This window comes from Macaca nemestrina, chromosome 18 (assembly GCF_043159975.1).
Source record: "Macaca nemestrina isolate mMacNem1 chromosome 18, mMacNem.hap1, whole genome shotgun sequence".
NCBI lineage: Eukaryota > Metazoa > Chordata > Mammalia > Primates > Cercopithecidae > Macaca > Macaca nemestrina.
The window spans coordinates 12107457-12129869 of NC_092142.1; the positions used below are offsets into that span (position 1 = coordinate 12107457).

The 22413-nt window shown below is 41.7% G+C and overlaps 1 protein-coding gene across 2 annotated transcripts in view; it reads right to left on the reverse strand.

Annotated features, from left to right (window-relative positions):
* Positions 1 to 3716: 3716 nt before the first annotated feature.
* LOC105467755 (zinc finger CCCH-type containing 7A) overlaps positions 3717 to 22413 on the reverse strand; it is a 49845-nt gene continuing 31148 nt past the window's right edge. For both annotated transcript variants that reach the window (XM_071084128.1, XM_011717450.2), the window contains 13 exons: positions 21484 to 21548; positions 20766 to 20952; positions 19825 to 19986; positions 17917 to 18113; positions 17481 to 17581; positions 16002 to 16183; positions 15177 to 15253; positions 14402 to 14535; positions 13897 to 14002; positions 10927 to 11035; positions 9059 to 9192; positions 5795 to 5958; positions 3717 to 4632 (listed from right to left, as the gene is read on the reverse strand). In XM_071084128.1, the coding sequence (XP_070940229.1) occupies positions 4443 to 4632; positions 5795 to 5958; positions 9059 to 9192; positions 10927 to 11035; positions 13897 to 14002; positions 14402 to 14535; positions 15177 to 15253; positions 16002 to 16183; positions 17481 to 17581; positions 17917 to 18113; positions 19825 to 19986; positions 20766 to 20952; positions 21484 to 21548 (1808 nt within the window). In that variant the 3' untranslated portion in view covers positions 3717 to 4442. The remainder of the gene's footprint in view (positions 4633 to 5794; positions 5959 to 9058; positions 9193 to 10926; positions 11036 to 13896; positions 14003 to 14401; positions 14536 to 15176; positions 15254 to 16001; positions 16184 to 17480; positions 17582 to 17916; positions 18114 to 19824; positions 19987 to 20765; positions 20953 to 21483; positions 21549 to 22413) is intronic.

Below are 22413 nucleotides of genomic sequence, written 5' to 3' on the forward strand. Positions count from 1 at the left end.
AGGAGATCACTTGCGCCCAGAAGGTTGAGGCTACGGTGATACAGTGAGCTAAGGTTGTGCCACTGCACTCCAGCCTGGGGACAGAGCAAGACTGTCTCGAAAAAAACCAAAAGAGTATTTGAAACCTGCCCTAACTGCCCTCCTTCAATTTCCCAATTGGTGCAGGTCCCTGGAGCTAAATCAAAACAAAGGCTGGGGGCTCTATGCAAACAGTCCTCACAGGATAGGAAGCTCCAGGAAGGGTGAGTGATGGAGAGGGGTGGGCACCTCTGGGCAGCGGCCCCCCTGTCCAGGATGCCTTGGTTACAGAGTGGGAGCACTGTGCAGAGAAGGGGTCCCTGAGGGTAGGAAGGATTCACCTACAGCCTCCACACCTTCAGGGCAGATGAGATAGCTCACTACAGCCAAACAAAACTGAGGTCACAACTCTTGCACAACACTGTTGATATTCACAATAGCCAAAAAGCAGAAACAACCCAAATGTCCATCAACCGACAAATGGATTTTTTAAAAATGTGGTCCATCCAAATACTGGAGTATTATGTGGCTATAAAAAGTAATGACGTACCACTGGACACAGTGGCTCATGCCTGTAATCCCAGCACTTCGGGAGGCCGAGGCTGGTGGATCACCTGAGAGGTCAGGAGTTCAAGACCAACCTGACCAACATGGTGAAACCCCCATCTCTACAAAAAATACAGAAAAAATTAGCTGGGTGTGGTGGTGTATGCCTGTAATCCCAGCTACTCAGGAGGCTGAGGCAGGAGAATTGCTTGAACCCAGGAGATAGAGGTTGCAGTGAGCCAAGATTGCGCCATTGCACTTCAGCCTGGGTGACGAGCGAAACTCCATCTCAAAAAAAAAAAAGTAATGAAGTACTGATACATGCCACGACACAGGTGAGCCTTGGAGAATTATGCTAAAGAAAGAAGCCAGTCGTAAAAGGCCACGTATTATATGATTCCATTTATATGAAATGTCTAGAACAAGAGAATCCCTGGAGACAGAAGGCAGGTTAGCTTGAGAGGCAGGACGAGTGTGTAGATTCTGGGAGTGATGGCTAAGGCATGTGGGTTTTATTTAGGTAATGAAAATACTCTAAAATTGATTGTGGTGGTTATAGCACAACATTGTGAATATGCTAAACACCACTGAATCATATGCTTACAAATGGTGGTTTGTCAACTGAATTGTATCTCAATCATTTTTTAAACATTAAAAAAAAATGAGATAACATGCCTAAGTTGACACACTAGTTATTACTTTCCTCTACTAATAAAATGGGATTGGAGTTTGCTTGTTCACTTTTTTTCCCCTTTCTTTTTATCCCCCACTGTGCACCACATTCTTCTCCAAAGCTGCTGCAGTAAACCCCGCACTTGTAGGATGGGGTGTGATCTCACCAGAGTAATTAACATTGACTTCCTAATGCTGAGACCAAGGCTGTGTGGCAGGCAGGGTTCTTAGCTGCAAACCAGAGCATGAAACTGGCTGAGTTAGCAGAAATGGAATTTACCAAAAAGATGGTTTAGAGCTTAGAGAATTGCTGAGAAGGTGGAAAGCTGAAGCACAGAAAATGTAGGGGGAGTTTGGGGGAAAAATCTCAACACTCAGGATCGTCAAAGGTTGTTTTTAGCCTAGATTCCAAAGGGTAAAGCAACTGGCTTTTTAGTCATTAAACAGGCTGGGTGCGGTGACTCACACCTGTAATCCTAGAACTTTGGGAGACTGAGGTGGGGGAATCACTTGAGACCAGGAATTCGAGACCTATCTAGTGAAGCCCCCATCTCTACCACAAATAGAAAAATTAGCCAGGCATGGTGGTGTATGCTTGTAATCCCGGCTACTCGGGAAACTGAGGTGGGGGAATCACTTGAGACCAGGAATTCGAGACCTACCTGATGAAGCCCCCATCTCTAGCCAGGCATGGTGGTGTGTGCCTGTAATCCCGGCTACTCAGAAGACTGAGGTGGGAGGATCGCTTGAGCCTGGTAGGTGAAGGTTGCAGTGAGCTGAGATCGTGACACTGCACTCCAGCCTGGGCTACAGAGTGAGATACTGTCTGATCTCAGTAACCTCCACCTCCCAGGTTCAAGTGATTCTCCTGCCTCAGCCTCCCAAATAACTGGGATTACAGGCACCCGTCACCACACCCGGCGACTTTTTGTATTTTTAGGAGAGACGGGGTTTCACCATGTTGACCAAGGTATTCTTGAACTCCTGACCTCAAGTGATCCTCCCTTATCGGCCTCCCAAAATGCTGGGATTACAGGTGTGAGCCATTGTGCCTGGCCCAGAGACAACTTTTTATTATCTATTCCCCCTGGAAAAAGAGGACATAAGGAGTTTGGGAGAAAGTACATGGAAGGAAAAAAAGTAACAACCATCAGCAGACTTAGGGAAACTCAGCAGAATAACACACCATTTCATTCTACAGAAAACATCACCCTAACACACGATTATTTTTTAGTTAAGATGCAATCCTGAGGCCAGGCGCCGTGGCTCAACGTAGTCCCAGCTACTCGGGAGGCAGGAGAATGGCGTGAACTCAGGAAGCAAGAGAATGGCGTGAACCCGGGAGGCGGAGCTTGTAGTGAGCCGAGATCGCAGGAGAATGGCGTAAACCCGGAAGGCGGAGCTTGCAGTGAGCCGAGATGGCAGGAGAATGGCGTAAACCCGGAAGGCGGAGCTTGCAGTGAGCCGAGATCGCGCCACTGCCGCTCCAGCTTGGGCAACAGAGCTAGACTCCGTCTGAAAAAAAAAAAAACTACTTCGGTCCAGGCCCGGTGGCTCATGCCTGTAATCCCAGCACTTTGGGAGGCCAAGCCGGGTAGATCACAAGGTCAGGAGATCGAGACCATCCTGGCTAACGTGGTGAAACCCTGTCTCTGCTAAAAATACAAAAAATTAGCCGGGCGTGGTGGCGGGCGCCTGTAGTTCCAGTTACTCAGGAGGCTGAGTCAGGAGAATGGCGTGAACCTGGGAGGCAGAGCTTGCAGTGAGCTGAGATTACGCCACTGCACTCCAGCCTGGGCGACAGAGCCAGACTCTAAAAAATAAAAAATAATAATAAAATTTAAAAAAAGATGCATTCCTGATGCCTTTTGTTCAGTGACTGCCCTCCACTGCCCCCTGACACATGGAGGGAACCAGAGACTCTCCTAGTATTTTTGAAGTCACAGATGGCATCCCATGTCACTCTACTTCTCCAACTCCTTGCAGCCATGCCCTCCTCTCCATTGGTCGGCTCACACAGAAAAAAGACCCTTTTCTATTTCCCCACATCCCACACATTCAACGTTCCCATGAGGAAGTGACTTTGCTTAAGGGTTTAAAGGCTTGCTACATCACAGCCCAGTAGATCCTGTCTTTAAAGTCTCTGAGCCCTATCAAAAGTGTTATGCCAAACAGCCATCTTGGTGGTATTCCACAGCCCAAGTCTTACCAGCTGACCATTTTTCTCCCTGCTCATGTAGCTCATTTGAATGGAACACGGGAGCCCCAGGAAGAGCTACCTAGACGAATCGATGAGTGAGAGTCCCACAGCCCAAATTCAGAGGAGAGGAGGGCAAAGTCAAAAGCTGCTTTCATGTCCCAATTTGCATTCTGTCAGTCACTGCCTAAATGAAAATGTTTTTGAAAAAATCAACTTGATTTTTGTACCCAGTTTCAACAATTCTTTGTGGGAAAGGACCACAGGAAAAAAATGAAAGGCATCTATATATAAAATCTTTATTACAGGCAGTATTGGTCCATACACTAACACAATACCAACAGTACAAGTTTAATCTTTCAAAATCATCATTTAAACAGCAAAAGACCAAGAAATAAAATTTGAGTCAATTAATTATTTTTCAAAATATTCTCAATGCACATTATCCTTAATTCCCTTATTATAGTGAAACATACAAATACAGAAAAATACCCCATTTAACAAATACTAGTGTTAAATGGTTATTTGGCTTAAAATCTGAGTTAAGAAAATCCTTTTTAGCAACCTACATACAGATAAGTAGCAAACTTTATTATATTAAACAAATTCATTCTGCTAAAACATGTAAAGAATTTCATCCATCATGTATTCTGACCCCAGTACAAGTGTTTATTCTCTTACCATCATGATTCTTATATGAAGGACCAACTCAAAGAGTTGTCCTAGATATAACCTTATCCTCTTCCCCAACACACTTCATCCAAAAGTCTGTTCAACAGATGGCAACCGGGTAGCAGTCACTTCACCATCTGATGCCAATGGTTCCGTGAGAGCGTGGCCAGGCCTGTGAAACAGCCCATTTTCCTACCTACTGTGGGTTGCTGCTCAGGAGGAACGATATATGCCAATACAAGCAGAAAATCTGCAGCTCCTCTGCTATGTGCCTTAGAACACTTTCAATTTTTCTGGTCAATGCTCTGATTAGGTATCATACATAAAAGCCAGCATATTAGTTTAAATCTTTAAACAAAAAACTATATTTTCCAAAGTCATTATCATTTGGGCCAATTAAGTGATCTTTTCGTGCTTTGTTGAGCTTCATCTTTAGGGCATCTCTTCTTTCTTCCCATTCATGAAGTTCGGCGTTTCCGTGTGCAAATTTACAGCTGTTTCCTTCTGGGCAGGTGCCATTCATATACCTGTGAGGACAAGTCAGGTGCTCAGTGTCCACAAGTTGTTTCTAAAGATCATGTCATGATTCTTGAAACTGTATACTTCACTAGCTTTATGATTTGCATGCAACTTTTAGTTAGGAATCTCAAGCCTAGAAAGGTAATTATTTTATAGCCATGACATCTACAATAGAAAAATCAGTACTTTATTTAAATGTACTCTATGAAAAGTACTGACTGACAGGAGAAAAAAGACTATAGTTGTTCCTGATGTAGTAGAAAGAAATCAGAGGTGGCATCAAGGAAAAAAATGTCTTCAATAGTTTTAAGGATCACATGGATCTATATTAGGGAATTAAATATTAACAGTGATTTAATAAAATGAGCAATTCAGAATTACTTAGTTTTTCAATGAAAAACTTTTTTTTTTTTTTTTTTTTTTTGGAGACAGAGTCTTACTCTGTTGCCCAGGCTGGAGTACAGTGGTGCAACCTCAGCTGACTACAACCTCCGCCTCCTGGGTTCAAGTGATTGTCCTGCCTCAGCCTCCTGAGTAGCTGAGATTACAGGCACCTGCCACCACGCCCAGTTAATTTTTGCAGTTTTAGTAGAGACAGGGTTTCACCATGTTGGCCAGGATGGTCTCAAACTCCTGGCCTCAAGTGACCCAACCATCTCAGCCTCCCGAAGTGCTGGGATTACAGACGTGAGCCACCATGCCCGGCCGCGTTGAAAAACTTTCTAAGAAAACTTAAACAAAGGAGTGATACATACTAACATCTTCCTTTGATCTAAGTTCTAGATTTTAAATATAATGTAAAAGCCATCTCAAATCTGATGAACATTTACTGTGAGCAAAGGTTGTGGCAAAAGGTTTGAGAATCACAGCTGTGAACACAAAGGTCATTTGGGCAAATTGGAATGAACATGCTTCTCTATTCAATTATCCTAAGACATTTCAAATTAGTATTGGAAGACTATTAAATCTTTTCATATAATCTAAGAAGAGTGAAAGGAATGGTTTGATGAGCAATGAAACACTTTGAGCCAAAACCCAAGAATTTTTCAGGGTCTGTCAGAGCACAGCAACATTAGAACTTTAACACCCAGGTATTCCGTGTCAACTGACATGTCCGTGAAAATTTGAGATCAGCAATTCTGACATGGAAAACTGTAGAAACCTACATACCTATCACAAATACTGAAATAGCCTGTTGGGAAGCGGTGCTGCCAGCAGTACTGGTCGTCCTCGGTATGGAAAACCTTCTCTTTGTGCTTCTCGGAGGAGATGTGGCCCTGCCACTGCTTCTCACTGTTGCAGTTTTTCCCACACATCCAGCAGTGAAAGTCCACCTAATGTGCAGCAAAGACACATGTCCCATCAGTCACCTGATCTAAGACCCAGACTCAATTCCAGGGAGCCCAGGCTGGTGGGAGAGCCAGGCAAGACATACAACTCAGGTTAGAAATAGGGACAAGGAAAGGACCGCAGCATGGGGATGCAAGCCAGCACTCAGGACACAGAGAAGAAGGGTGACAAATGCTGCCACCTGTTCAGGAAATCGCCGGTAAAGAGGCAATAGGAGCTGGTGTGCAAACAAGGATGTTTGCTGGGAGAACAAGAGGCAGGTGCAAACAAGGATTCAGGGAAGAATTAACACCATGAGGAAACGCAGAGAGGATGGGAAAGACTAGGACATGCCAACTCCAAAAGGACGAGCAGCAGCTCCACTCAGTGTATGTGAACGGAGCCTCTGCTATGGCATCAGGAATGTAAAGACACTGCCCCTGTGGGGAACAGACCTATGCAAAAGGAACTGTGATGGTGGGATTTAAGTGTTACAACAGATGCAAACTGTAAGTGTTGGATAGTATTTCCCAAATGTCCTGGGCAATAATTATCTGCAACACTGGATAAAACCAGATTTGAACTCATTCAGTGTAGGGTATAAATGAAGACTTTTTATTACTTTATTTTTTTAGAGACATGGTCTCGCTGTCATCCAGGCTACAGCAAGGTGGTGTGATCATAGCTCACTGTAGTCTTGAACTCTTGGGCTCAAGTGATCCTCCCACTTCAGCCTCCTGAGTTGCTAGGATTACAGGTGCAAGCCACCACGCCCAGTTCCAAGACTCTTTATTATGAAACACCCCAGGTAAGCCTTATTTATTTATTTGTTTATTTTTGAGACAGAGTCTCACTCTGTCACCTAGGCTGGAGTGGAGTGATGCGATCTTGGCTCACTGCAACCTCCATCTCCCAGGTTTAAGCAATTCTCCTGCCTCAGCCTCCTAAGTAGCTGGGATTACAGGCACCTGCCACCATGCCCAACTAATTGTTTGCATTTTTAGTGGAGAAGGGGTTTTGCCAAGTTGGCCAGGCTGGTCTCGAACTCCTAATCTTAGGTGATCCACCCACCTCAGTCTCCCAAAGTGCTGGGATTACAGGCATGAACCACCATGCCCGGCCCCAGGTAAGCCTTATGATCTAGCAAGTCAAGGTGACCTGCTCTAGAAACACCAAGGAGCAGCCGGGCACAATGGCTCACGCCTATAATCACAGCACTTTGGGAGGCGGAGGCAGGAGAAGTGCTTGGGCACAGGAGTTTGAGACTAGCGTGGGCAACATGGCAAAATCCCCATCTCTACAAAAAATACAAAAATTAGCCAGGCGTGGCAGTGAGCACCTGTAGTTCTAGCTACTCGGGAGGCTGAGGTTGGAGGATCACCTGAGCCCAGGAGGCAGTGGCTGCAGTGAGCCATAATCGTGCCACTGTACTCCAGCCTAGATGACAGACCCTGTCTCAAAAAAAAAAAAAAAAGGAAGGAAGAAAAAAATACATATATATATAATAAACACTAAGGAGCACTTAAGTAAAGGTAGCAAGGGAATCAATGTGACAAAGGTAGACATTCACAGGGCATGTCACAAGCAGAGAGACGCTGTGCAAGGCCAGGCCACACACAAGCCCTGTAATGGGCGGTGAAACTGGATCCGACTGAATCAACAGAGAGACTGAGGTGCCAAAAAACAAGAAATAAGGGCAGTAACACATATGCTTATGTAAACTTTTAAAACCACATCAAGCAGAACTATAGATTATTTAAGAATAAATGCAGCCAGGCATGGTGGCTCATGCCTGTAATCCCAGCACTTTGGGAGGCTGAGGCAGGCGGATCACCTGAGGTCGGGAGTTCAAGACCAGCCTGACCAACATGGTGAAACTCTGTCTCTATTGAAAATACAAAAATTAGCCGTGCGTGGTGGCCAGCGCCTATAGTCCCAGCTACACGGGAGGCTAAGGCAGGAGAATTGCTTGAACCTGGGAGGCGGAGGTAGCAGTGAGCCAAGACTGTGCCACTGCACTCCAGCCTGGGCGACAGCGAGACTCCATCTCAAAAAAAAAAAAAAAAAAAAAAAAGAATAAATGTGTCATCCATAGGTAAACATGGCCTGGAAAAATACACACTGGATTGTTCCTCTGGGAAGGGTAACATATGGGGTTCCAACTTTATCTGTAGCATTTTATTTTACAGTAGTAATTACAACAAATTGTTAACATCAGTTAACTTGTGATGGTGGGCTCAGATATTTGTTATATTATCCTCTTCACTTTTTTGAAAATTTTAAAGGAAAACCAAAACAGTTAACAGACCACTGGTAACTTAATGTCCCCAAGAACCATAGAGAGAGAGGCCAGACTGCAGGCGGTAAGCGGGGAATGTAAGGTCCAGCGGGGTAGGCAGCCCACATCGCTGAGCCACCTGCTGCGGCCTCCCACTAGGGAAGAGTCACAGACTCCTCATACTTCACTAATCCATCAGGAGAACCCCACTCGGAGACATAAATAATCTGCCCAGGGTGCCAGGCAAGTAAGGAGAGAAACCAGGACTTGGACTTACAATTCTCTGGCTCCAAAGTCAGAAGGATTGAGAAAGGATTTTTTCACATGAGGAGACTTAAGCTAGTGGCAGGAAACCACTAGAGAGAGAAGATGAAGACACAGGACAGAGAAGGGCAGGCAGTGAGTGATGGAGCCAGGTTTTGGAGAAGATGAGAAAGAAAAGAAAGGCTGGGCATGGTGGCTCACACCTGTAATCCCAGCACTTTGGGAGGCTAAGGCAGGCAGATCACCAGGTCAGGAGATCGAGACCATCCTGGCCAACATGGTGAAACCCATCTCTACTAAAAATACAAAAATTATTTTGTATTTTTACAAAATAATTGCTGGGCGTGGTGGTATGAGCCTGTAATCCCAGCTACTTGGGAGGCTGAGGCAGTAGAATCGCTTGAACCAGGGAAGCAGAGTTTGCAGTGAGCCAAAATCACACCACTGCACTCCAGCCTGGCGACAGAGCAAGACTCTGTCTCAAAACAAACAAACAAACAAAAATGGAAAAGAAAGGCTCCATCAATGGCTCAGCAAAGGGGGGAATGACCCATGGTACTCACTGTAACTTCAGCATAATCTGTTGGCATGTGAATTTGTTTTCCATTTTCCTTGTTTGACTGACTGGCTACATCTTCACTTTTTTCATTTTTTTGACTCTTTAGCCATAGTTCATAAAATTGCTCCATATCTTGTACTAAAGAAAAATGAATTACTTTCAGCAGCAGCAACTAAACACCATTTAAATACACACAACTGTGCGCACATTTTGTATCAGTCAGCATACATTTCAAAAGAAACTCGAAGGGGCTGAAGGAGACTATTGTATTAGACATGGAGAGATCACCCAGTTCAAGCAGCAGGTAAACTCTCATGCATAAGAACTACTTTCAGGACTCTTAGATGGCAAATATTAGTTCTCAAGATTAATTAACCCCTCCTTGCATTTGCACGACACTTTGGGGATGTTTAAAACTCAGAAACCATTATAAACGGCATTGTCACCAAAGCCTCACCACTGCCTGTCGCCCTGCATTTCACACTCAGTGTCAGAGCTAGAACCACACAAGGCTACTTACGTGGCTTGGGGGACTTGGAGCTGATACACTCCTCACTGCTTACTGAGAAAGATGAGAAACATACTACTACTGGACCAAGATCCTGACCCTGATGGGAGTCCATCAGTCAAGCCACAGTCCCAGAGGGTGGACATGCTGGGCTGTAACTGACAAGACAACCATGACCAAGTGCTGGACAGCAGCTGCCAGTTGCTTCCTATGGTAAGAACAGGTGTATTCTGCATTATTGCCAAGTGCTAAAGCCGAGGTTTCTCAACCTCCATGCGGTTGACATTCTGGCTAGAGAATTCTTTGCTGGGGGCATGCCCTGTGCGTTACAGGATGGTGAGCCTCTACCCTGGCCTCTACCCACTAGATGCCTGAGCAACTTCTGCCAGTCATGACAATGAAAATGTCTCCAGACATTGCCAAATGTCCCCAAGGAAGGGGAGTGGCAAAATTTGTTCCCAGTTGAGAACCACTGTGCTAAAAATTCTGGTGATGAGGATCTGGTCAAAACTTGGCTTTGTTGTCTGCCTAATGGTTTCTAACAATGTATCATCAGGCAAAGATTAGAGATAAACTAGAAATTCTTCTTCCTTAAGACCAGTGGTGGCAGGGGTCACTGCAAAAGCCTGGTATGCAAGGGCATCTTCAGTGAGGCCAGACTGCATGGCCTCACTCCTAGCAAGACAGCTAGAGGGAATCCCCTCCACATACCACTAACAATCTATGTGGTTGAAACATGGCAGGCAACAGTCAAATCTGGTTGGTTCTTATAATCCGGAGACTACAGTCAGTATACCTTTCATCAGTTTACTTAAGATTAAAGAATAATGACCCTTGTAGTAAAACATTTTATGGTCAAAAGTGAAAGGCTGTCTGCGGCTCCTCTCAACAGCTCCCACAATAAACTTGGAATTTGACCAGAATAACCATTCTTCCCTTGGACCTCTGATTCTGAGCCTGTTTGATTATTAATGCCTCCCTGAAGAAACCCCAATTTTAACCTGGTTAATTCAGAGGGCAAACTATTTCCAATATGAGCAGATGATCTGACTGAAACAGTCAAGGGAGTACTGAACTTCCCCGGGCCATTTTTTAGGAATACATCTATTACACGTAAGGATGCAGACCTATATATTTATATCCAAATCTGACCTAACCAAACACAGATCAGATGCCAGATCCTACCCCACTGAGGCTGTGCCCACATTTTCCAGGCATCGCCACCAACAGAGCTACTGAAGAAACGGGGCAACTGTTTAGAATGCAAACTGCTTTCTGCATTCACAGGAAGCTGGCATATTTATAGAGAGGAAAGGAACTTTCAGGCAAGCTAGCTCAAGGACACAGCTCAAAGATTAACTTACTCCCATTCTCCTTCATGTAAGTCCAAACTTCTCTTTCCTCAGGACTATGAGCAAAGGAACAGTTTCCAACATATTGACATTTTTTCCCAGAAGCAATATGGTTGCACAGCTGTATAAAAAAATAGGAATATGATTAAGACAAAGTACACATAGTAAAACTGCCTAATTTTTACATTTTAGCAAAAGAAGCATTATTATCCATGCTAATACTTAGTAATCAAGTTCTAAAGATTAATTTGATTCTATTCAAATTAACTATATGCCCTAAATATATGAGATGATATTAAAGTTTCTATCTCAAAATTTTTCAAAAGAAAATGTCCAAAACAGAGTAAAGCATAGAACATTTTCTAACAAGAAAATGTCTACAAACTCACTTACTCAGAACATTTAATCTCCACAATGAGCATCCCTGGCCCTCTCAGTCTGACAGCTCCTGTTTCCCCTGCCCAACACTAATGATTCCTCCACATCAAGCACTTGAAAGCAGTAAAGAAACTGCAGGCTACTCCAAAGGGTACTGAACAGTGCCAAAACATTTCAGAAATTTACCTTACTTATAACCAGTACTGGAAGCTAACCATGGCCATAATTCACGATATATGCATTATCAGAAGACAGTTACCACACTAGCCATACCATGGAGTTACACAGCTTTCAAATAATACCTCTTCAGGTTATTTGTATTTTTATTTAACAAAGTAAATACAGTGATACTGGTAGGAAAATAGAGTGATCGTGATGAGCAGACCGCAGACTTCCCTAAGAATCATGAACCAGGAACCAAGAAAACCTCCATCCCCGAGATCGCATTCTTGAACACCATCAACCTACTTGTCTGTATGAGGTATAAATCCTAGTACAACTAACTATTAGCTTATCTTAGTTTGAGCTTCAGCGGGAGCTGGCCCTGTATTATTTAGCTTACGTGACATTAAATGCTTAGCATCTGTCACATTTTTCAGAGTTTTGGCTAAAACTTGGTCACCCCCCTTAACACTGCACATTTCCTCCCTTGGACCAATGTCAATGACCCCACCCTTAAAATGTTCTGCATAAAGTCAGTACTGGATAAAACAGTCATATTCTTTCTCCCATCAAACCCCAGTAAGTACTTAGTTATATTACTAGGGAAACATTTACCATAGTCTTTCAAAGCTCAATGATAAGGAGCAGGAAGAAGAGCAGGTAAAGGAGAAGGCTAGGCACCATGCCAGGTGTTTACATAACACCATTGCACATAATTATTTCCGATTACACATGAGTAAACTGAGGCTGAATAACTTGACTGGGGCCCTTCTGGCAGACTTTGAAGCCCATTGTCTTTAAGCCTCACCACACTATCTACACACATACACACACACAGTATAATTTCTTCTATAAGAAAAAAGGTCCCAGGCCGGGCACGGTGACTCACGCCTGTAATCCCAACACTTTAGGAGGCCGAGGCAGGTGGGTCACTTGAGGTCAGGAGTTCGAGAACAGCCTGGCCAACATGATGAAGCCTCATCTCTACTAAAAAAAAATACAAAAATTAGCTGAGCGTGGTGGCACATGCCTGTAATCCCAGCTACTTGGGAGGCTGAGGCAGGAGAATGGCCTGAACCCAGGAGGCGGAGGCTGTGGTGAGTGGAGATCGCACCATTGCACTCCAGCCTGGGTGACAGAGCAAGAAAAAATGCAACCAAAAAAAAAAAGAAAGAAAGAAAGAAAAAGAAAAAAAGGTCCCTTAGCAATACCTAGTATGGCAGGGGGAAAAAAAGAGGAAATAAGCTACTGTAATGTTGCACAGTACTACACCGTGTTCAAGATTAAAGAATAACCAACACTCTAAGCTGCTGCCTCAGGAACCAGAGTTGTTCTCAGTTGTACTCATTTTAACAAAGTACTTGATATACATATTATCTCCATCATCCTTTAAACCACAAGAAATCAGGGTTCCAAATAAACTTCTTTCCCCCTCCTACATAACCCATTGATAAAATCTGAGTCTAAAACTACTCTGGATAAAACACAAACCCACCAACCCCTCAAAAAGACTGGCTGTGTTACTTGTGTAAGTTTTACAAAACTGCAAGGTACTGTAGGTGGTGAAAAATGCATCTACCTCTTCTTCAACTCTTTCTTGCAGTTCAGAGAGAGGCCTCATTTACAAGAGGACTCTACAGTCCATCTGCCCTGCTTCTATGGGCAAAAGGTTCCCTCCATATTTCCTCAATCCGGGTAGAGAGCTTACTACCTGTGGATGCTCCAAGTGTCCCTGTTTGCTAATGCACATGTGAAGTGCCTCTGGACGCTCTCCAGACCCTCTCTCTCATGAAGAAGAAAGTCCAGGACAACTCAAGTGGTTTGCTCGGACAATCATCTTCAAGATCAGGTAAGGTGCTACAGTGTACCAAGATGAAATATGTGAATGAAATACTATCCTAACTTTAAGTTAGTCTAGTATTTTCTAGTTTTTGAAGAATATGTTCCTCTAACATTGAACATTTTCCTTTGGGTTACTTTTAGAAAGTCCTATAAAGTGAGGTGTCTTGTAGCTACGTATCTCTTGCTGCAGTGAGAGAGACAAGGCATGATAAAAACAAACTCATCAACAGCATTCATAATACTGAAAACCTTGGGTCTGGTATCAAACCAAAGAAATCACAATTAAGTAAAATTTGCTCTCATTCCCTCCCCAAAGTAATTCATCTAAAAAATAAGTTACATTGTCCCCATAACTCTTACTCAGATCCACTATCTATTTACTTTTTCCAAATAACTAATAAAATTCCAATCAATATGAAAACTGCTATGGAACCATACATATACTAAAGGGGAAGGAAAACCAAAGAGGAACCATTTAAATAGCATTATTACTGACGAATACTATTTAAAGGGCTTGAGTTTCAATCTGAATTACTACTATTTTCTAATGATTTGAAATGCCTAATTAAAAAAAAAGTGGCTTAAAAATTACGTATGTACATCAAACTGTAAAGGCATTTGTTTCTTTGTGGGGAGAGGACGGATGTTCATCCACTTCTTACGTTCAATAGACATCACTCTCATCGCACGCCGGTCTTTGGTCCACCTAAGAAAAATGGAGTTCAGAAAAAAACAAAGACACACAAGCAAAAGACATAACACAAAGGGAGAGGCACAAAGTTTGTACCTGAGGAACCAGAGAATTTTTTTCTCAATGATTCTATAAATACCTTATGATTCTATATTTTCACTTCCTATTATCATTTACAAACATTCCCTATGAACTCTAAACAAAGAATTGATAAAATACAGGAAAAAAACACTACTTTTGAATTCTTATCTACTAGGTCCTAAAAAATCTCTTCCCTTGTGTTTGTAATTACCATAAATTATCTATTTTTCTCTCCTCTCTTCAAAGCCTTAAACTTTTTTCTTATGTGTATGATTTTATACCTACGAAACAGAAAATTACAAAATAGGAATTGTTTCCACACACAATACTTACGAATGCCTTGCTTTTGCACTACAATATTTTCTGTTTTTGTCTGGTTCAATGACTTGACCGTTTCTCAGACACTGGGCGCACACAAACTTTATCTTCATATTAAGAAATCCAGGCATCATTTGATTACCAAGTACCTTAAACAATTAAAAGATTCGTTTTAATTTTTTTTTTTTTTTTACAGAAAACCAGTTTTCTGATGACAAAATACTAAATCAACATGCATTTTTTTCACAACAATATACAATTTCCCATTTTTATCTGACGTGATGACTTGACCATTATATCTGATAACTACATCTCCAATTCTTCCCCCAAATGTAAGAGAATATCGTAAAAGTAGATTATAGATGCCAAACTTTAATTTATGAAACTCATCTTTGAAACTGATGACTAGAATTGTTTTATCTGGGTCAGGGGTGTGGAGGGGAGAGCAATGGAAAAACGAGAGATGCCAGGTGGAAAGCTAACCTATAAAAATAATCTACCCCCCCCTTACTCCAAGAATCCATAAAGCCCAGAACTCCAGGTGTTTTGTCAATTAAACTAAATAAGAAAACAGTGTCCTCCACTCTTGGCAGGCATTGTGGGATGCACAATTTTTTTTATTATAAACAACTAAAATGCAAATTGTTTTTTCTCATAAGAATGACTCACTTGAATGAACATTAAGAAAGTAACTGGACTGTAAGTGTTAACTGCATCCACCAACAACCAACATCTATTAGGCAATTCCAGAAAGGACACCAAATGCAGAAAGTACACAAGAGAAAAATACCTGCGCTCCAGGTACATTTGCTTCCAAATTCTGCCAATATCGTTTAGATTCTTGAGCAATAGCATCATGTGAGATACCTGGGGAATGTACAAGCCTTACTTTAAATTATATCTATAAGAGCAACAGCCCACCAATCTGGGTGCAGTTAGACGTGGAGAACCTTCAGCTTCCAAACTATTCTCATACATCCTAATCCATCAGCAAGGATGAAGACCACCTTACTCTTTTTGGAAATGGAATATACACAAATATAGTTCTTTGTGCCTCCTGAGGAATCTTTCCTCCCAACAACTGCATGTATCAACTCGTATCAGTCATTAATGACATGAGAACACACTCAAAATAGGCAACTCTAAAAATCAAAAGTTTAAAGCTCAGGACAAAATCAATAGTGTCACCACATCTGGTTGATGGAGAAGGGTAGGTCTCCAAATTTCCAAATTCCTTTTTTTTTTTTTTTCTTTTTTCTTTTTTGGAGACAGTCTCACTTTATCACCCAGGCTGGGGTGTAGTGGCATGATCTTGGCCTACTACAACCTCTGCCTCCCAGGTTCAAGCAGTTCTCATGCCTCAGCCTCCCAGGTAGCTGGGATTACAGGCGCCCGCCACCACGCCCGATTAATTTTTGTATTTTTTGTAGAGATGGGGATTTCACAGTACTGGTCAGGCTGGTCTTGAACTCCTGGCCTCAAGTGATCCATCTGCCTCAGCCTCCCAAAGTAGTGGGATTACAGTCATGAGCCACCACGCCAGGCCCAAATTACTGTTTCATTAAACCCTGTCTGCTTTTGAGGAGACATACTTCTCAGTCACACACAAACCTACCTGTTTCATTTTGCATTATCCACACTTTCAGTTCCACAAGACTATGGGCATAAAAGCACTCATCTTCCCTTAAACAGCCATACCGAACCTCATGTCGACATAAATCAAGCTGACACTGACCATGAAAAGAACGTATTTTGGAGTATTTCACTGTTGTCTCTCGCAAAATGTGGACAAGGCACCTAAGATGAAAACAGTGACATTTTAATATTGTTCTGCCACAGATTTTTCAAATACATATATAAGTTCTACACTGACAATACATTAAAAAAAAATTTTTTTTTTTTCGAGGCGGAGTCTTGCTCTGTCGCCCAGGCTGGAGTGCAGTGGCAGGGACTACAGGCGCCCGCCACCATGCCCGGCTAATTTTTTGTATTTTTAGTAGAGACGGGGTTTCACCGTGTTAGCCAGGATGGTCTCAATCTTCTTACCTTGTGATCTGCCTGCCCCGGCCTCCCAAGTGCTGGGATTACAGGCGTAAGCCACGGCACCCGGCCCTACATTTTAAATTTTTATCAGGAAAAAAAAAAAAAAATCAGTGGGGCTGGGCACAGTGGCTCACACCTGTAATCCCAGCACTTTGGGAGGCCAACGTGGGTGGATCACCTGAGGTCAGGAGTTCGAAACCAGCCTGGCCAACATGTTGAAACCCTGTCACTACTAAAAATACAAAAAATTGGCCAGGCGTGAAGGCTCACTCCTGTAATCCCAGCACTTTGGGAGGCCAAAACGGGTGGATAACTTGAGGTCAGGAGTTTAAGACCAGCCCGGCCAACATGGTAAAACCCTGTCTCTACTAAAAATGCAAAAATTAGCTGGGTGTGGTGGCGCGCACCTGTAATCCCAGCTACTGGAGAGGCTGAGGCAGGAGAATCGCTTGAACCTGGGAGGCGGAGGTTGCAGTGAGCTGAGATAGCGCCACTGCACTCCAGCCTTGGAAACAGAACAAGATTTCGTCTCAATAAAAAAATAAAAAAATTAGCCAGGCCTGGTGGTGGGTGTCTATAATCCCAGCTACTCGAGAGGCTGAGGCAGGAGAATCTCTTGAATCTGGGAGGCAGAACTTGCTGTGAGCCAAGATCATGCCACTGCACTTCAGCCTCGGTGACAGAGCAAGACTCTTTCTCAGAAAAAACGAACAAAAAAACCAAATCACTACATGCAATTGTTGAATTAATTTGGGGGGGGGGACTTATATTTTAAGCCATAAAAACCTAAATCCATGTCATGAGAAACTAAATCCATGTCATGAGAAACTATACATCAATAATGCTTTTCTGTTTTACATAATATATTTAGTTAATTATTCACTTCCCAGCCAAATCTACTAAAAGACATTTTAAAATTTCGTCATTGTTCTTCAGAACAACAACAAATGATGAAAGAGCAATGCCTGGACAGACACTACTACTAGTTTTTATTCAGATCTAGAAAAAGAATCTATTTTGTCATTACAGAAATTAGAAACTATCAACATACTTATTGTCTTCAAACTCATGCTTTGTAACCGGGTGAGAACAAGCAGTAGAATTATCTTTATTTCTTTTACTTATCATTCTAGGCTTATGATCAAAACATTTCTGGAATAGAGAGAGAAAGATTATCAAAAAAAATAGAAAATATAAATTTTGTACCCAGAATATTGTCCTAGTTTCAATATCATTACAAAATTAATACTCAATATGAAGTTTTAATATTCTTTTTGGTAACAGTAGTAGCTATCATTTACTGAATGAATGTTTTATCACATGGCAGGACCAGAGGAATATTTTATTCACAAATGAGATACTATTTATCATATAAATAAGTGAATATTTATTCATTTACTGACTGAATGTTTTATCCCATGGCAGGACAATACCACTGGGCTTGCAAATTCAACTTTACAATAGAAAATAAGTTTTGGAGAACGCACCTCACAAAGGAATATAAATTCTCCAAGATGCTCCTGGAGAAGTTTGAACACAGTAAGGTTAATCTTTCCATTGCCGCCAAAGAAAGCCTCGCGGCTGAATGCCCCTTTCCGCTCCAGTGTCCACACATCTATCTCCTCTTGGCAATAAGCAAACGTGCAGTGGCCTGAATATCTACATTCCTCCTCAGCAGCAACATCTAGAAAAACAGTAAATGGAAAGACAATGAAAACATGGCAATTGGCCTGTACTCCCAGTTACTTGGGAGGCTGAGGTGGATCCCTTGAGCCCAGGAGTTCAAGGCTGCGGTGAGCAATGATCTTGCCACTGCACTCCAGCCTGGGCAACAGAGCAAGTCCCAGTGTCAAAACAAACAAAAAAAATGATGTTAATTGTTTCCTTAAAGCCAATGAATATAAGTAACATTTAGGGCATCATTTGAACTTGCATAACAATTCATGGACAGTCTCAAACAATGATATGCATATTATTATCAGGGGATGGATGGTATCAACTCTAAAAAAGAGAAGTACCACAAGCCTTAATTATTTTTATTACAGACTGTGAGAAGAGCCTTGATACTCTCATGGAATACACCTCAGTTGAAAAAAAAAAAAAATTCACTTAGGGACAGTCTAAGCTCACTCACACAAACTTGTTTGACAAACATGAAAATACCAAGTTCTCTCAAAAGCATCTTAAACACTTTTCAAAGCCTTAGCTCAGTGTTTTCATTCTGTTTAGAGAGAACTTAAGGTTTGAGACAGACGTCTATTTAAAACCTGGTCATAGGCCAGGTATGGTGGCTCACACTTGTAATCCCAACATTTTGGGAGGCCAAGGCAGGCAGATCATTTGAGGCCAGGACTTCAAAACGAGCCTAACCAACATGATGATGAAACCCATCTCTACCAAAAAATACAAAAATTAGTGGGGCAGGGTGGCACACGCCTGTAATTCCAGCTATTCGGTAGCTGAGTCATGAGAAAATTGCTTGAACCTGGGAAGCAGAGGTTGCAGGGAGCCGAGATTGCGCCTGTGCACGCCAGCCTGGGAGACAGCGAGACTCTGTCACAAAAAATTAAGAAATAAATAAATAAAATAAAACCTTGGCCAGTACAGTGGCTGACTCCTGTGATCCTAACACTCTGGGAAGCCCAGGTGGGCAGATAACTTGAGGCCAGGAATTTGAAACCAGCCTAGGCAACATTGCGAAACCCTGTCTCTACCAAAAATACAAAAATTAGCCAGGTGTATCGGCGGATGCCTGTAATCCCAGCTACTCGGGAGGCTGAGGCAGGAGAATTGCTTGAACCCAGAAGGCAGAGGTTGCAGTGAGTCGATATTGCGCCACTGCACTCCAGCCTGGATGACAGAGTGAGACTGTCTCAAAAAAGAAAAAGCTAAAAACAACAGTAAAAATAATATAAAACATATTAACATCTCAATCCAAGGAACTTACTATTAGCTCTAAACATTTTTTATAACAGTCAATACCACTATAATAACATAATGGAATAAATTATATATTAATAGATGTTATAATAAATGTAGCAAGCACAGTCCTATACCACATACTGACATTTCAGTCAACTACAGACTGTATATATAATGGTGGTCCCATAAGATTAATACTGTTTTTTCTGTACCTTTTCTATGTTTAGATACACAGATACTGTTGCGTTACAGTAGCCTCAGTATTCAGTACAGTAACATGCTGTACAAGTCTGTAGTTTAGGAGCCATTGACTATGTCATGGATAGGCTAGGTGCATTGTCGGCTACACTGTTGAGGTTTGTGTAAGTAAACCTTACACAAATACATTTCTCAGAATGTATCCCTGTCATTAAGCTAAGCATGACTGTAGTTCATCACTTATGTAATGTATACTAATTAATTACAGTATATACCTTTACATATATAATATGGTCCTTCATAATTTGTTTTTGTTGGTCTTGGACGTATTTTTTTCCATGATTTATCTTCAACATTCTTTATCCTACCGATTAAAATATCTTTCTTACACTTATGATCTATATTAGCATGGTAAGTGAAATCCATTAACTTAGGGCCTGAAAAAGATGTAAAGAGGATTGCTCATATGCACAAAAAAAATCATTTCATTTTACAGGTAAATTTACAAGCAGGCATGAACAGATGAACATCAATTATTAAATTCCCACAGAAATCCCACTTCCACAACCCTAAAATGTAAGCAGGCTACTAAGGTAGATTTTTGCCTTTTATATTTTATCAGACAACACAATGTTCTATTCAACTCCACTCCTGCCAAAAAAAATACCCTTACTTAACTTTAGGGAAATAATCTGGAGAGGAATTTTGACGGCTTATAAAAGTAAAGAACACTGTTAAACTAAGAAAGAAAATGAAGTTGACTCCAATCAGAATAAACTGTGTTTATGTCACTTGATTTAAGGTAAAGATATGAAACAATCTAACAAAGTATTTAATTTTCATATACACGGTATTGTATTCTGGTCTTACAATGCTGTTTTCTAGTCCTTGCTCTATTTGAAAATAATCAACTTCTTAAGCATATACTGAGAACATAAGGAGTTTCATTAAAATTTTAATAAGCTTCCAAAAATAGGTAAATATTCTATTCTACATGATTCTATAAATAAAATTACATCAAGTAAAAGCAGAGATTTATCCTATTACCCTCCAAAGGCACTCAGTCAGTAACTGCTACTTGTTTAGGAAGAATTCAAAATAGGGATTGAAGAACCATAATAACTGACGTTGTTCACATGTATTTACAAATTCCTAAGAACTTTCAAGGTTACGAGCAAGCAGTTTAATACTCTCTGCGTGTTCGTTTGGTCCTGACCTGATTTTACAAAACAGATCTGGCAAGCTTGTCTCAATTCATGGGTTCCTTCGAGGGGATGTCTTGGAGTCACTGATGAAGATGGTTTGGTAACTGCACTTCCAAAAAAGTTTCCGAAGTCATTTCTAGGCTGACTTGAAATTCCCAGGAAATTCTCCGAGGCAAACAAACTACCTGGTCCATTCATCTGCAAGAAAAATAAGAAGGAAAAAAAAAAAAAAAAAAACAGCCAACAAATATTGCATTATCACTGAAGAAAGGAACTGAATGCATCTGAAAAATAAGATAATCTTCATAAACTGAGGTCAGTACTACTCCATCCTTAATGCTCTTCTATCTTAAAAACTGTCTCTTTCTACATTTTTCTCTCTTTTGGTTTCTAGGCACCCCCCCACTTTTTTGATCCTCCATATTATAGTAAGTTCTACTGCAAAAGTACACACGCTTTACATGCCCTGATCTTATATTTCCTTGATTTGTTTATGCTGTACTAAAGCCTCTTACACTGTCTGCAATACTGATTAATTTGCTATGACAGATCAAGTCTTAAACACAAAGCCATTATTACTAGATGTTCCAGAAGTCTTACTTTAACACAATTTCCTACAGCACACACAAAATTTAAGGGAGACTGTCATGTTCATTCAAATAACTCAGTTACTTAAGTAACTATTTTCAATTCAAGCGATGTATTTACAAAAGAGGAAGTGGCACTTACAAGTAAAAGGGAAGAATTACTGTTGTTAAGCGGTGTTCCCTCTCTAGAAGTTGAGGTGGACAGATCTAAAATAATAAAAAAACTTCAACAGACCTTTTCATTCTGATCATGTAATAAGAACATCAGGGCTTAGTAGCTTACTGGCTATGGCCTCCCATGCTATTCTCCCATCCCAATTTCTAGAAATTTTCTTGCTCAGTGTTGACACCCAAAGAGGGCTCTAGAGTCTTTGCTTTCCTCTAGAAACCAAGGGCATAGTCAAACAAATTTAAATAAAAACCTATTTTCAGAGAAATAAGCTAAGGCAGGGCCCACCAACTACAACTACTAAAAACACCAAGAAAATTCTTTATATTCAAAAATGGGAACCTTTTGAAAATATGGGGCTGGGTGCAGTGGCTCACATCTGGCAATCCCAGCACTTTGGGAGGCCGAAGTGGGCAGATCACAGGAGGTCAGGAGTTTGAGACCAGCCTGGCCAACATGGTGAAACCCCTTCTCTACTGAAAATACAAAAAAAAATTGCCAGGTGTGATGGCAGGCACCTGTAATCCCAGCTACTCGGGAGGCTAAGGCAGGAGACTCGCTTGAACCCAAGAGGCAGAGGTTGCAGTGAGCCAAGATCTCACCACTGCACTCCAGCCTGGGCAACAGAGTGAGACTGTCTCAAAAAAAATGAAGCAGGAACTGACCTAACATTTAAAAAAAAAAAAAAAATCAGTAAGGTTTTCAATTACTTTCTCTTTGTTTTTTGTTTTTTTTTTGAGACAGGGTCGCATTCTGTCACCCATGCTAGAGTGCAAGGGCGTGATCTTGGCTCACTGCAGCCTCAACCTCCTGGGCTCGAGGAATCCTCCCACCTCCACCTCCCAAGTAACTGGGATCACCGGCACATACCACATCCAGCTAATTTTTATATTTTTTGTAGAG